Source organism: Mirounga leonina, unplaced genomic scaffold, assembly GCF_011800145.1.
Source record: "Mirounga leonina isolate KUSES-001 unplaced genomic scaffold, KU_Mleo_1.0 Mir_151, whole genome shotgun sequence".
Taxonomy (NCBI): Eukaryota; Metazoa; Chordata; class Mammalia; order Carnivora; family Phocidae; genus Mirounga; species Mirounga leonina.
Window position 1 is genome coordinate 70,494,056 of NW_023270377.1, and position 16,268 is coordinate 70,510,323.

The window sequence follows — 16,268 nt, forward strand, 5'->3', positions numbered from 1 at the left end:
GCTTTACTTCTTTTGAGTACCAATCTGAAAAGGAGACCATATTGAGATTCCTTGCAGAAATTAATTATTTCATAATGTTGTACTTTTGAAACCACTCGGTCATATATTTTCATGCTGTGATAAATAATGTGAAGAGTATATAATTTGGATATCAGAAGTGTAATTACTCAAAAGAAACCATTTATAACCAGTCTGTGCTTCATTTTGCAAGTGGAGCTCTCTCTATAGCAGGAATTAAACCTTTCTGACCAATATGAATCACCTTTTCATAGAATTAGGGTCACTCTTCAGCACTTAATGTTATAAATTGTTTTGAAGTGTTAACTCCCATAAGTTTTAAAACTCTGTATTGGGATTTCAGTGTATTCTACTGGGTAGTTATCCCACTAAATTAGAGTTTATTTACAGAAATTATTTGTTTTGCCAGGCTGTTTTTTTCACATGGAAAATTAACAAACCATACTTTTTTTTCTTTAAGGGAGATTAAAAATCATTATTAATTATTTAAAAATCATTATTAGTGTTTTTTAGGCCAGATGTGTTATTTAAAGTGGTACTTTATTTTTTTATGAGTGTTGAATTATAGAGTTAATTAGATTGTAGGGTTTCATTGATCAAAATCCTGGCAAATGTATAGCTTGTTATTAATATGAGAAAACAGTTTAAAAGCTTTTTAAAAATAATAAATATTTTAGGACCTAAGAAGGCAAATTAGCAATTCATTTAAATGATTTGAGAGCTGTTCCTCATAATGGGGAACTGGCAGCCACTTCTCAATTTCCTATTAAATAAAATTTTAAATGAATCTGACTGGTAAGATAGGCACATTATTCCTCCAAAAATAGATTTGGCCTCTTGATTAAAGTATAGGTCATGTCAGTAGTTATACTTCTTAAAGGATTAATTGCAGAGACCCACATGATCTCTTTCAGTTAGAAAATACGGCCCTTGACTAGGTCATAGATAGCCCTTTGCCTCAAACATGATCCCCTCTTCTCACTTTTCATTCCTTTAACACATGGAGTCTCTCTAATACTTAGATTTGTGTTGAAACTTTTGTGAGCCTTAACTTCACAATTAGGCATGTAAGGTTATGTGGACAATTAAACTCCAGCATATAGGGACATATAATGGCCCTCTCTATTGGATGATAAACCATGGAGAACCATGGCAGGAATTCTGTGTTCTTAATTTTGTTGTTGTCTTTCTCTCTGGTCTTTCAAGTTCCTTCATATTTCTTAAAATTATAAGGACTATTAGCCAAAGCTCCTTTAAATAAAACTTTAGTTGACATTTTACTTCTTTTCCATCATAGGAAGAGTCTTAGAAATGGCAGTTAGGGGCGCCTGGGTGGCTGTTGGTTAAGCGACCGCCTTCGGCTCAGGTCATGATCCTGGAGTCCCAGGATCGAGTCCCACATGGGGCTCCCTGCTTAGCAGGGAGTCTGCTTCTCCCTCTGACCCTCCCCCCGCCTCATGTGCTCTCTCTCTCTCTCTCAAATAAATAAATAAAATCTTAAAAAAAAAAAAAAAAGAAATGGCAGTTAGTTAATTTGGCTGATACATAGCTACTTCGATGACTTATTTCAAATATTTGTTGATTGAATTGTATTTTTACATAAGCAAATTATCAAACATTTATCCTTTGGTTAAAAGATCAGTTTAGAATCCTATAGATATGTAAATATCTATTTGAGAGTCAAGATTTAACGATTTTAGGTTTCTTAAAATCCAAAATAGAAATCATATTGCTATTAGCACAAAAAGTATGCCTAAATGCTTTTGTAATTTGGTTCACTAAATTTGGATAAGGAGTAAATAAATGATAGATAATGGTAAAACTGTTGAGATTTTCCTTTCACTTCCTTTTATTGGGGCCATAACCATACCAGTGTAGAAATACCTGTTCATGAGTGGTTGGTGGCAATGTGGCTTTGTAAAAATGCTTATAGAAAGTGAACATCAAAAATAAGTTTCTGATTTTTTATCCTAAGATGTACCTGCATCTTCTCATGAAAGTACAATTTTCAGAAAGAAGGAAAGTAATCTTACATATATATTAAATGCCAGGAACTATACTAGTTGCTTTCAGATCTCTTCTTATTTAGTTCTCACAAAGATCCCATGTTATGGATAATGTTATGACCAATTTACAGATAACAAAACAGTCTTAGAAAAGTTAAGTAATTTGCCTATATGAAAGTAGTGCAGCTGAGATTCAAAGAAGCACATATACCTTCTATTACCTCATACTTTCCCTCTCAAACATATAATTTGGGGTTAGTTTTCCTATATTTTCTAGAGTGAAAAAATTCATATAGTCATAAATGTACTTTCCGTTTATGAAATTAGCACTATATATAGTAGAGATTATTTTTTTCTTCTAAAAGCTCAATGTGTTCAAAATGTAACTTAACCTTCTTTGCTCTAAAAATGACTCTTTTGATTAACAGTACCGATATTTTTGCCGTTCCCAGATTTAAAGCCTTAACATCATAATTTACTCTTTCCTACCTCAGATCCCAGACTTGTCAGGACTTAGTAGTCCTAATTAGTAATATCTCTTACATCCATTTGCTTTTCTCATCTCTGTTTCTTTGACACCAGCGAGGCCCACATTCTCCTTCTCTCTTGAATCACTGCAGGAATCTACTAACAAGATTTGCCAATTCTAGTCCTTTCCCTGTGCCAGGCCATCTTACAACTGTTACCAGATTATTCTTTGTAAAGCATAGTTCTGATGTTTAACCTCCCTCAAAGGATATTATTGCCCATTGCCAAGCACTTAAAGCTCTCAACAATTTAGCCCTCAACTCATCCATGCCTCATCTCCCACATTATCTCTTGATGTATCTTTCAGGTCATGATGTGTCAAACTCTCTGGAATGCCCTGCCTTCTTTTCTCTCATTGATCAATTCCTAACCATTCTTCAATAGCTGATTAAAACACAACTTCTTAAAACAAAAACAACCACAGCAACAAAATAAAAACACAACTTCTTCTGTGCAATCTTTCTTGGTATAGATTCCCACTAGAATAAATCTCACCCTTCCATGAACTCCATGACTCTTAATCTCTACCTATCTTGAGATCCTTATAGCTTCCTACTATTTGATGGTTTTATTTTTTAGTGATAATATTTTGTCTTCCTACCAGATTATTCTATTTATAAAGAGCAACAACTGAGACTTATTTCCATAGTGTCTGTCCTGGTACTTTGTGTGGAGGAGACTTTCATTAAATATTTGCTGATTGATTAAAGAAATAAATCTTAAAAACAGGTAAATGATACTGTATTTTGTTATGTATAGGATGAAGGTGACCAAGCAGCAAGTGTTGAAGAGCTAGAAAAACAGATTGAAAAACTGAGTAAAGTAAGCACTTTCCAGATTACAGTTAACATCTTTTTTGCAGGGTTTTAAAGATCCACCTCATATGGAATTAGTTCTTCTGGCTGCTAAATAAAAACAAGCTTTTTTATAAGTAATTAAAATGAGGAGCTTTAGAAACATTCTCACAAACCTTAAATGTTTAATGCCAAGGTTAAAAGCCTAAACTTAATCAGGGCCTATATTCTTCAGCTCTTCATTTAAATACAAAATATAAGTAAATGCATGGTTTTATTTCTTGGAGGTAATTACTTTTAAAGTTCAATCAAATATCGTAATAGTTTCAGCATCTTATGTTTTATTATACATTACTATATTTGTGTATTTTATTTGCATTGGATTTATAAACTATATATTTGTGTACTTGTCATTTAAAATATTCAATTAAAAATTGAATTTCAGTAGCATTAGTGAAGTTTTAAATGAACTTTTATAAAAAAGATGAATTTTTTAAAGTATTATGAAATTAATATTATGAGATACCTATATATTATATCAATGTTAGATTCATCTCAAATTTACCCCATAATTTAGTGTATGTTGCCTAGGTTTACAGTATGAGTATAAACATAAGCAAATACAGATATGGTCAATTACATATGTGAGAATCATTTGTCATACACTCTATCATCAATAGAATTGAACTAGTTGTGGCCAGTAAAATATTTGAGCACATTGTTTATTATCAAGCATAAGATGAGTTTTACTATAAGATAACTGATAAAATAAAGCATCTTTTTAATCCATGGTAACAAAAATATTCTAAGTACTTTCAAAATAATTTCTAACTTTGTAAATGTTACTGAAATTGAAGTCAGGCATGTAATATTTAGCTCTTTTGCTGTCTGTTCCCAGTAGTGAAATTTATCTGCTTATTAAGGGCATAGTAAGTGTAAAGTTACTTATATATTAATTTTTAAACCACTTGACACCCATAGCTTAATTATATGCATCATTTTTTAACAGCAACAGAGTCAGTACAGAAGGAAGCTCTTTGACGCTTCTCACTCTTTGCGTTCGATGATGTTTGGCCAGGATCGTTACAGACGCCGGTACTGGATTCTTCCCCAATGTGGGGGGATTTTTGTAGAAGGCATGGAGAGTGGTGAAGGTAGGAACTATTAATCTGTTACAAAATAATATAAGAAGCCATATTTTTTAAACCCTGTTACTTCCTCAAAATATTTTGTGCTTCCAGAATCAAATTTGCTTTATGGGTAAACACTGTAACCTTGATTCCCATTCCTTTTGAACTCATAATGCCTCTTTCACTGAAAAATATTCCTTCCCTGTTCATGATTTCTCTTCTGCCGCTCTTTCTGACATCAAACATAAACTATTCTTTTCTTATTTAGTGGACAAGGATCTTCACCTGTATTATCCTTTATAGCTGCTTCTCCATTTTTTTCTCCCTTCCCATTGTCAAATTTCTAAACATGTGGTTTATTCTTCAACCTTTGCAACAAGCATCCATCCCAACAGTATCCCTGGAGATAACTTGCTTGAACTAAGATCCTTATCATAATCCTCATTCATCTTGAAATCTTGTTCATGTTTGAAATTTATGATCACCTCCTTCTCCATTAAACTTTTTTCTTTCTTGAGTTTTGTGTTACCACACAATCCATGATATTTTTTCCTTTAGACTCTTCTCTTGCTGCCTCCACTTGTGTTACATTAACTAACTCAGCACACAGTGCATTTATGTGCTAGATAAACCATCTGAAATTGAACTGTATGTTTGGGTGTTTCCAAATGTTAAAATTCTGACGGGACTGAGAGTATTATGTCAGTGCTTACAAGTCTGAGGATGTAGCAATGGCTCCACGGTGATACCTGTAGGCAAAAACTTCTCTCAGCACACTTCTTTTTGAATACCCGCTTTATGCCGGGCATTTTTAGGCACTAGAGGAGATTCAAAGATATAAAACACAATCCATGCCTTGTAGTAGTTTAACAGTCCAGGGGAAAGAGCGGATTGCTTAATCCCATAGATGTCCAGATCCAAATTTTTTTTAAAGATTTTATTTATTTATTTATTTGACAGAGACAGAGAGAGAGTGAGAAAGGGAACACAAGCAGGGGGGACAGCAGGGAGAGGGAGAGGGAGAAGGAGAAGCAGGCTCCTCGCCGAGCAGGGAGTCCGATGCTGGGCTTGATCCCAGGACCTTGAGATCATGACCTGAGCCGAAGGCAGACGCTTAATTGACTGAGCCACCCAGGTGCCCCCAGACCCCAATTTTTATAAAGTAGTTGTTTTTAGCAATGGAACCACCCTTTTTTAAAATAAAAATCTTTTGGAAGGGGGGCAGTTAATAATGCATGTAAAATAGAGTAGTGTAGTGGCTGGCATGTAAGCATTGTTGGCATATAGTAAACAGTGTTGTTTTACACAATAATATATTTCCTATGGTTTCAAATTATATGAAGTAAGAGTATAAAGTCATGTACTGGAATGATACGTGAAACCCATGTGCTGCCTTTCCAGAGCAGGAGTTGCTCATGGAGTCAGGGAGGGTACATGGAAGCTTCAGCTGCCTTTTATCTCTTTTTAAAAATTGATGTTGATGGACCAGCATGTTGATTTTACAGAATAGTGTGGTGGGTTCCTTTTTAACTATTTGTTAATTTATTTATTTAATTTGTTTAATTTGTTTTTAATTTTTAATTTGTAATTTATTTATTTATTTAATTTGTTTTTTAAATTTAAAAATAAACAATTTAATTGTTAAGTTATTTATTTAAAACATAAAATGTTTTAAAAATAAAAATATTTTAAGCATGGAAAAAACTAGTAAGTGGGAATACATGAGTCTAAGAAGTTATTGCACAGCAAAGGAAACCATCAGTGAAATGAAAGGCAATCTACTCAGTGGGTAAAAATATTTGCAAATCTTACATCTGATAAGGGACTAATAACCAAAATATATAAAGAACTCATGTGACTCAAAGCAGAAAAACGATCTGATTAAAAAATGGGCAGATCTGAATGGACATTTTTCCAAAGAAAACATACACATGGCCAACAGGCATATGAAAAGGTGCTCAATATCACTAATCATCAGAGAAATGCAAATCAAAATCACAGTAAGATCTTACTTCACACCTATTAGAATGGCTAGAATCAAGAAGACAAGAAATTACAAGTGTTGGTGAAAATGTGAAGAAAAGGGAACTCTTGTTGGTGGAGATGTAAATTGGTGAAGCCTATGGAAAAGAGTATGAGAGTTCCTCAAAAAATTAAAAATAGAACTACCATATGATCCAGCAATTCTACTTCTGGTTATTTATCCGAAGAAAATGAAAACACTAACTCAAAAAGGTATATGCACCCCCATGTTCACTGCAGCATTATTCACAGATTATTTTACATATTATTGCAGGATATGGAAACAACTTATGTGTGTCCATCAATGAATGAATGGATAAAGACAGTGTGGTTTACACACACACACACACACACACACACACACACACCCCATATGGAATGTTACTCAGCCATAAAAAAGAATGCAATCTTGCTATTTGCCACAACATGGATGGACCTCAAGGACATTATGCTAAGTGGGGTGCCTGGGTGGCTCAGTTGGTTGAGCATCTGCCTCCAGCTCTGGTCATGATCCCAGGGTCCTGGGATTGAGTCCCGCATTGGGCTCCTTGCTCAGCAGAGAGCCTGCTTCTCCCTCTCCCTCTGCCTGCCACTCTGCCTACTTGTGCTCTCTCTCTGTCCAATAAATTAATAAAATCTTTTTTAAAAAAGGACATTATGCTAAGTGAAGTCAGAAAGAGAAAGACAAATACCATATGAACTCTCTTATATATGTAATCTAAACAAATAATAAAAAAGAAAAGAAAACTAAACTCATAGATACAAAGAACAGATTGGTGGTTGCCAGATGTGTGTGTTTGGGGGTGGGGGGTGGTAGAAGAAATGGGTAAATGCCTCTTGAAGGCAGAGACTAATATAGGCAGGGGAACTACACTAAAATAATCTGGGAGTTAAGTACACATTGGATTGGCAAAAAAGGGGGTGGAAAAATCAGTTGTGGGATCATTCTAGTAGCCTAGATTAAAAGTAGGAAGGCCCTAAGCTCAGGTGCAAACAAGGAACATGGGAAGAACATGATCTCTTAAAGGTAGAAATCCTATGAAAAATTATTGTATATGATATAAGTGGAATCAGAGATAAATTTGATGAATTAATCCTCAGTAGAAATATTGTGATTTTTTAAAACTGAATCCAAGAAGCCAAGAGGAGGAGCTTGTTTAGAATGAAATTAAATGAAAGTTTTAGTATGGAAATCTATTTTTTATTTAAGTATAGTTAACAGAGTGTTATATTAGTTTCAGGTATACAATATAATGATTCAACAATTCCATATATTACTCAGTGCTCATCAAAATAAGTGTACTCTTTTTTTTTTTTTTTTAAATTTTATTTATTTGAGAGAGAGAGAGGGAACAGGAGCAGGGGGAGTGGCAGAGGGAGAAGCAGACTCCCTGCTGAGCACAGAGCTCAACTCAGGTCTCGACATGTGGCTCAGTCCCAGGACCCTGAGAGCATGACCTGAGCTGAAGTCAGACACTTAACTGACTGAGCCACCCAGGCACCCCAAAATAACTCTACTCTTAATCCCCTTTATTTCATTCATCCCCCAGCCTACCTCCACTCTGGCAGCCACCAGTTTGTTCTCTGTATTTAAGAGTCTGGGGATTTTTTATCTCATTTTTTATTTGTTCATTTGTTTTGATTCTTAAATTCCACATATGAGTCAAATCCTATGGTATTTGTCTTTATCTGACTGACTTATTTCACCTAGCATTATACCTTCTAGGCCTATCCATGTTGTCCCAAATGGCAAGATTTTATTCTTTTTTATAGCTGAGTAATATTCCAGTGTGTGTGTGTGTGTGTGTGTGTGTGTATGCCACATCTTCTTATTCATTCATTTATTGATGGACGCTTGGGTTGCTTCCGTATCTTGGCTATTAAAAATAATGCTGCGGGGCGCCTGGGTGCCTCAGTCGTTAAGCGTCTGCCTTCGGCTCAGGTCATGATCCAGGGGTCCTGGGATCGAGCCCCGCATCAGGCTCCCTGCTCGGCGGGAAGCCTGCTTCTCCCTCTCCCACTCCCCCTGCTTGTGTTCCCTCTCTCGCTGTCTCTCTCTCTGTCAAATAAATAAATAAAATCTTAAAAAAAATAAAAATAAAAATAATGCTGCATGCGAAAGAATGAAACTGGATCATTTTCTTACACCATACATGAAAATAAATTCAAAATGGATTAAGGACCTAAATGTAAGACAGGAAACCATTAAAATCCTAGAGGAGAATATAGACAGTAACCTCTCTGACACCAGCCATAGCAGCTTCTTACTACATATGTCTCCTGAGGCAAGGGAAACAAAAGCAAGAATAAACTATCTGAACTTTATCAAAATAAAAAGCATCTGGGCAGTGAAGGAAACAGTCAATAAAACTAAAAGGCAACCTGTGGAATTGGAGAAGATATTTAGAAATGACATACCTGATAAAGGGTTAGTATCCAAAATATAAAGAACTTACAAAACTCAAATACTCAAAACACACAATACAATTTAAAAAATGGGCAGAAGACACTGAAGAGACATTTTTCCAAAAAAGACATACAGATGGTGAACAGACACATGAAAAGATGCACAAATCACTCATCATCAGAGAAATATAAATCAAAAGTACAATGAGCTATCACCTCACACCTGTCAAAATGGGTAAAATTAACACAAGGAACAACAAGTGTTGGCGAGGATGTAGAGAAAGGGGAACCCTCTTGCACTGTTGGTGGGAATGCAAACTGGTGCAGCCACTGTGGAAAACACTATGGAGGGTCCTCAAAAAGTTAAAAGTAGAACTACTGTACAGTCTAGCAATTGCACTACTAGTATTTATCCAGAGAATACAAAAATACGGATTCGAAGGGGTACATGCACCCCAGTGTTTATAGCAGGATTATTTACAATAGCCAAATTATGGAAAGAGCCAAAATGTCCATAGACTGATGAATGGATAAAGAAGTGGTATGCACACACATGCGTGCACGTGCACACACACACACACAGTGGAATATAACTCAGCCATAAAAAAGAATGAAATCTTTCTATTTGCAGTGACATGGGTGGAGCTAGAGAGTATTATGCTAAGCGAAATAAGCCAGTAAGAGAAAGACAAATACCATATGATTTCACTCATATGTGGAATTTAAGAAACAAAATAGATGAACATAGGGGGAAAAAGAGAGAGAGGCAAACCAAGAAACAGACTCTTGACTCTAGAGCACATCCTGATGGTTCCCAGAGGGGAGGTGGGTGGGGGATGGGTGAAATAGGTGATGAGTATTAAGGAGGGCACTTGTGATGAGCACTGGTGTTGTATATAAGTATTGAATCACTAAATTGTACACCTGAAACTAATATCACACTGTATGTTAACTGGAATTTTTTAAAAAAACTAATGACTCAATAAACATGAGTGCATATACCTTTAGAGATATAATTTAAAATTATAAAATTGCAAAAAAAGTTGTAAAATTGTTTGTCACTTGTTAGATGCAGAGCCTTGGTAAAGCTTAAAAGCAGTAAAGAAGTACCCAGGCAAGTGGCTTTGCCTTATCTATAATAAGAATCATCTGAGGAGCTTAAAAAAACCAAGAAACCTAGCCCTACCGCAGACCAATTACATATTCTTCAATTTGATTAAGGGCCACATCAATCTCAATCACCTGGGCATGTAAATGTGAAGTTATTTAGGGCTTCTATTTTTCCTTCAAAATGTCTTAAGTTAATCTCTGCAACACTGCTGAAATCGGTTCTTTATTAATATGTATGTGGATTATTACACCTGTCCCCAACTTCTCTATATACACTCTCTTCCTTCCATTACATTCTGTCATCATGTCTCTACTCCAAAACCTTGAATGACTCCCTATTGCTGATAAGATGATGTAGTATGTCTGTATACAATCTAGCATGCAAGCATTCAAGGCCTTCTATAAATCTGACTTCAAAATATCTTTATACTGTTCTCCAGTATGAATTAACATAGACAAGTCTACCCACCATTGCTTAACGTATGTGCATTCCTCCTTCTTTGCATGCCTTTGCGTGCTTTGTTTTGTCAAATTCTGTTCAATATAATGCTAACTTGCCTTTTCTTCACCATCTGAATTTCACCTTTCTTGATCCAGCTCAAGTTCTAGCCCTTTTATAAATTCTAGTTTATGTAAGTGGAATTAATTTTTACTATCTGTGAACTCCTAGAAAACCAAATAATTACACCATTATCTTGGCAATTGATAGATATACTGTTCATATTATTTAAGTTTTATAACTGTCACGTACTTTTTGATTCTTCTTAGTGTTAAACATAGTACTTTATATATCACAGGCACATTAAAAAATACTTTAAGAAAGTAAGTAAGTAAATGTCTTTATAAGGTTTATAAGAATAGCTTATAGGAAACTTTTCTTTTTAATTTTAGGTCTCTCATATTAAATAACATTAATTGAATTTGTAGTTATTGGACCTCAGTTTCTGTTCAGGCCCTACCATTTAACCTCTCTGGACCCTGATTTCTCTTTCTACAAAAGAATTTTAAATTTTTTTTTATTCTTATGTTAATCCCCATACATTACATCATTAGTTTTAGATGTAGTGTTCCATGATTCATTGTTTGTGCATAACACCCAGTGCTCCATGCAGAACGTGCCCTCCTCAATACCCACCACCAGGCCAACCCATCCTCCCACCCCCCTCCCCCCCAGAACCGTCAGTTTGTTTTTCAGAGTTCATCGTCTCTCATGGTTCATCTACCCCTCCTATTTCCCCTGCTTCATTTCTACAAAAGAATTTTAATAGGCTTTGTATAAATTCTTTTGTTGTTATCATGTCAAATAATGGATTTAAGAGAGCTACAAAGTGATATATAAACATTAATTGTACTTTATACTATTATTTGTGGTCATTGCATGGTACAGGGGCAAAGTAAGAATAAATTTTCACTTAGGGGTTATTTTCTCATAAAGTTTTTATTAATTCACTGATGAATGTGCATCTGCTATATTATTTTAAGTGCTATGAAAGTTATAAAATAAATAACAGATGTAGATTCCTTCTCTTTATCTTACAGCTAATTAAAATGGAAAAACCTTTATTATTTTAATCATCAAGTGTTTAATATGCACTTATATTGTACCTTGTACTAAGTACTATGGAGATATAAAAGAATCAATTAACTGTCTCTATCCAGAAAGAGCTCACAATCTAATTAGAAAGATACACCATATATGAAGACAAAGAACAAGAGCATATTAGTGTGCACTGTAGGCAAGTAGTGTGAGAGACAAGGCTGATAAGGATGAATAAGTACTAATGGTAGAAACTTCCATTAAAGAAGTGGATATTAAAAGTTAATACAGTCTTAACAATATGCAATATCCTATTCCTCTCATTTATCCATTTTTAAAAGTTATCTAAAAGCACAAACTGTTTTTAATGAAATTAGACTTAACATTCATCTATTTAAAAGTTTAAATGCACAAGTTTTAAAAAAATAAATGCCCAACCTATTTTTTAAAATCCCTATAATAGCTTTATCCAGAGAGAAGATATCAGATCTTGATTACCTCCAAAGAAAACTGTTAGTTCATGTTATACAAGATGCAAGATAACTCACACCATAAGTGATCCACATGGTGCTAATAACAACAAAGTTTATCAGTATGGTAACTCTAGAGTAGAGACATAACAAAGAACATAGGATCTGGCTGAGCCCCCATATCGGTTCCACAGGAGTGTTGTCCAGACTGCAGACTGGACAAGTAACAAGAGCACCCCAAGAGAGAGATGCCTTCCTTCATACTCTGTATTTATAGATTAGTCCAAGAGGAGGTAGAAAACCCTTTGTTTCTCTAAGCAACAACATATATACCAAAGGACCTCTGGGCCTGGGAATAGCAGTAGGGAGTACAAATACAAAGGGCAGATTCCACATACTGAGAGCCTTGGGAACAGTGCCCACAGCAGCTAAAGGCCCTGCTATCCCTCTGCAAACTGGCTCAGTGGCTAATCTGGCTTGCTGATGGGCCTCAGGAAAGAGTGAAGGAGGAGAGACCCTGTAGCCGTTTAGCTAAAACTGAGGGTTTAGTCCCCTTCAGTCCACCCCCTGACCCTTGGTGTGGCTCACTAGATGTATGCCTTCTATCAGTTGCATTTTAAATGGTGCCTTCTGAAGGAGGCATCCGATAAGCCAGAGAAATTCCAAAACAAACAATATTCCGCAACATTAGTAGATTTAGAGTTCCCCTGAGCCATATGTCTATAGTATATCCAACAAATGATCCGAAACTATGCATTTATAATACTACTCAGGTCAAAGAATCAATGCGAATGTGTTCAGTGATAAGAGCCTAAGCCTTCTCAATGGCAGTGTCCCCCAGGGTCGCTGATTTGGGGTCATACCCTCAGCTTCATGGGTGCCTATCAAGGAAAGAGCCCTTGTGCAAAGTAATGAAAGCTTGTTTCCCTATGTACCTGTCAACTTACAAGTAGGTTCTGATGCTGACACTAGAGATCGTAGCTGGAAAGTCTCGAGTGCCTTTGAGATTTTGAGTCTTACCGACACAGTATCGGTAAGAAAGGAGACGAGAGAATTATTCACGCTACATCCACGCTCTCACCTTCTGTGGTCAGGCATGTTTATGCCCACGCCAAGTCCATCATTGTCTTCAGGGGTGATCCATACAGTCTGTCCTTTTTTTCTGGAACAGTAAGTTCCACATGAAATCAGGAGGTGCCATTTTTCCCACCAAAGATGTCCTCCAGACAGAGTACACTATATGGGTATAAGGACTGCAGCAAAGTCTCCTGCTTGTAGGGTGAATGCACAACAAGAATTTAGAATTGTTTGGAGTAAAGAGAGAATCAAAATTGCCCCTCCTGGGGATGTTGCTTGCAAGTGTCATCTGGAAAGCAAGAGAATATCGACATTTGTATCCATCCATTCATCCGTAATATGAACAACAGGAACCTTCCAGCCACCTGTTGAAAGGTACAAAAAAAGGAGAGGGATGTTGAGTATAAAAACTCAGTGTCCCCAGCATACCAAGTAGATTCTTCATCTCTGCTCTTCAACTTCAGGATGTCAGGGAACTTCACCGAAGTGTAGGGACATTTATGAGGTGTGAGGAGTTTTCAGACTATAATCAGTAGAGGGCAGCCAGACCAGAAAGTGGACGGAGGTCACCATGGAGGGGTTAGTGCGACCATCTTTTAGAATACTACTCCAGCGTTCTGTAATGCCTGTGGAGAAGAGGGAGCATGGACCAGCCACTCAGTGCTATGTCGGCCAGCCCATTGCTGAATGGCAGCAGCTGTGGAAGGAATTCCGGTTGTTTGATTGTATCATTTCTGGAAACCCTATATATAATAAATATGTTTCGGTCTTAATAGTGTTATATGGTCCACACATGGAAGAGGCACAGTAACTCCTCCATATCCAGGAAAGATGTATCCTATTCAGTGGCTGGAGGAAATCAGATAACTCAAAAGCGAACAAATGCCATCAGAATATCTTCGCCAGAGTCAAAGGCCCTTGTAGTGCTAGTGTCAAACAGCGTTGTTAAATAGTGAAATGGCCTTGTTCGGTACCCCTACCTGAATCTGTTCTTCCATAAGAAATGCAGTCTTTCTCCTCCAGGTATGTAACTGGGTTGTGCAGCCTTGGCAGGCCTGGTCAGTGCACCTGAGTGTTGACCGCATGCCTGGCCAACAGTTACCAAAGCTACCAGTAGAGGTCACAGCAAATATGTCCAACTGATACGTGGGAATGCTTGTGCAGGACTTAAATAACCCAGTATTTCCATGCCAGTATGCAGTCTGATAAAGGAACAATTGGAGTTCACACAAAAGGCCCCAAAGCCTTTGCAGTGATTGTGATTCGGGCTTTGAGCCCTAGGTAACAACCAATTCCCAGCAGTAATAAAGGAACTTGTTGGCCAAGGCTTTTTTGCATTCTGGAACTGTAGGTACTTGGTCCCTCGTTTCTAGCAAACCCATAAATGTTTGAGGCTCTTCTCCTTCCCAGTACAGTGAACCAAGGAGGGTGGTTAGCAATCTCTTGGAGGGGGACCCAGGGATAGAGCCCTAGTCCTTCTTAAACTTGAAAGAGCCCATATCAGGAACAAAGGAAGTCTGGCTTCTGGAGTTGAATCACACTCATAAGGTGGAGCTGATGACTGTGAATATTTCCACCCATAGCCCCATTTCAGGAGTTGAGATGATACAGGGTATTTCCCTAGGTTCTGTTCCCAAGTCCTTTCCTGAAGAGTCTAGAGACTGGGATCTCTTACTGGATGGTGGTTGGGGGTGAGGCTTAACAGCTGTAATCTCTCAAGGACAGTCCTCCCCGGGCACCTTCTTCACCTAATCTGGTTATCCCCCTCTCCAAACAACTCTTCGAGCCTGTGGCCGTTGGATCTTCTGTGTCTCATCTCAGGTCTCTTTTCCACCATCTCAGTAGGTCTTTTAGGTTTTTGAAGTGGATAACACTTCCACACTCTAGAATTGCACAACCCATCAACTTCTGTCTTACCAGTCCTTCTCTTTATGAGCAGTACTACATTTATTGGTGTGAGGGAGTCTGCCAGAAGTCTAGCCTATCCTCTCCTTCCTCTGTTCCTCTTTTCTTTTTATTTTGTATAGAAACCTGTGCCACGTATTAGGCTCTCTCTTTCCATTTCCTCCCCTGAAATGGGGCTTGTATGACCTGAAAGAACTATTTCTTTTCTAACATTGCTTCTCAGAGGAAGGAGTAAAGTCAAAGCCATTGTCCACTTAGGTGGACCTGTTCTGATTCTGTCATTTAACATTCTTTGCACTAAGTTCATGTTGTCAAGCCTTCCCCTCTCAAGCCCTGGGTTTTCTTATAAACATGCTAACATAGCTAGTGTCTCAGAGCAGCTACGTCCTATGTGGATCTAGTCCAGTTCACATTCAAGAGTCTCAGGAAAATCACCCCAGCAGGGATCTATTTTACCAAAGCTACCAAGCAACCAGTTTGAAAAGGGTGGCCATACCTGTCCCAGCACTACTAGTCAACCCAGACTGCTCATTCTGTAACAAGGGCATGTGTTTCCCCCTCGTCCGCTTGTTTTAATACCACTATTGTCCCTTCATCATGCAAACAAGCAAGCCAAGCCTCTAAGGATCCTTCCAAGTGCTGCTTTTGGTAGTGGACCTGTTGAGAACCTAGTTCTTCTTAACTCTGTTTATTGTTGGACTTCCTTCTGCTGGTATTCCCACTCAGGCTCCTACAGAGCACGCCTCACAAAAACTGGCTTCCTGTCACAGGGCTAGTTGCCTCATATATCATAACAGAGGGATTCTGGGAGTTTGCCCCACTTTCCCTTCTGAAGGGGCTGCCGTCACCCTTTCCAGGTCACCCTCCAACTTAGGACTCATGGAAATCTCTAAGTTGATTCAGAAGGAGGGACGACTGCATTTCAAGCCACTTTATCACCCCTAGTCTCCCTGTTTAGTGTATACTTCAGGGCTTCTGCCATCCTTGGGCACAGCTTCTGAGACCATCCTAACTCCACCAAGTGAATTACTGCTGACCCCAAGGAGAAAATCTTCCACCCCTGCATGCTCCCCTTCCAGAAATCCATGACATTAGGACTTTCTTGGACACCAACTGCTGTACAAGATGCATGGTTACAAAAACCACTAATGGCACACAGAGTGCTAATTGCAGCAAAGTTTATTAGTAAAGGTAACTTACAAGCAGAGAAGTAATAGTACACAGGATCTGCCAGCTCCCACAGTGGTTCCAAAGGACTTGGACGT

The 16,268-nt window shown here is 37.5% G+C and overlaps 1 protein-coding gene across 14 annotated transcripts in view; it reads left to right on the top strand.

Annotated features, from left to right (window-relative positions):
• Positions 1-16,268, top strand: part of BAZ2B (bromodomain adjacent to zinc finger domain 2B) — a 386,499-nt gene that overhangs the window by 344,362 nt on the left and 25,869 nt on the right. For all 14 annotated transcript variants that reach the window (XM_035007948.1, XM_035007952.1, XM_035007958.1 and 11 more), the window contains 2 exons: positions 3,312-3,374; positions 4,356-4,500. In XM_035007948.1, the coding sequence (XP_034863839.1) occupies positions 3,312-3,374; positions 4,356-4,500 (208 nt within the window). The remainder of the gene's footprint in view (positions 1-3,311; positions 3,375-4,355; positions 4,501-16,268) is intronic.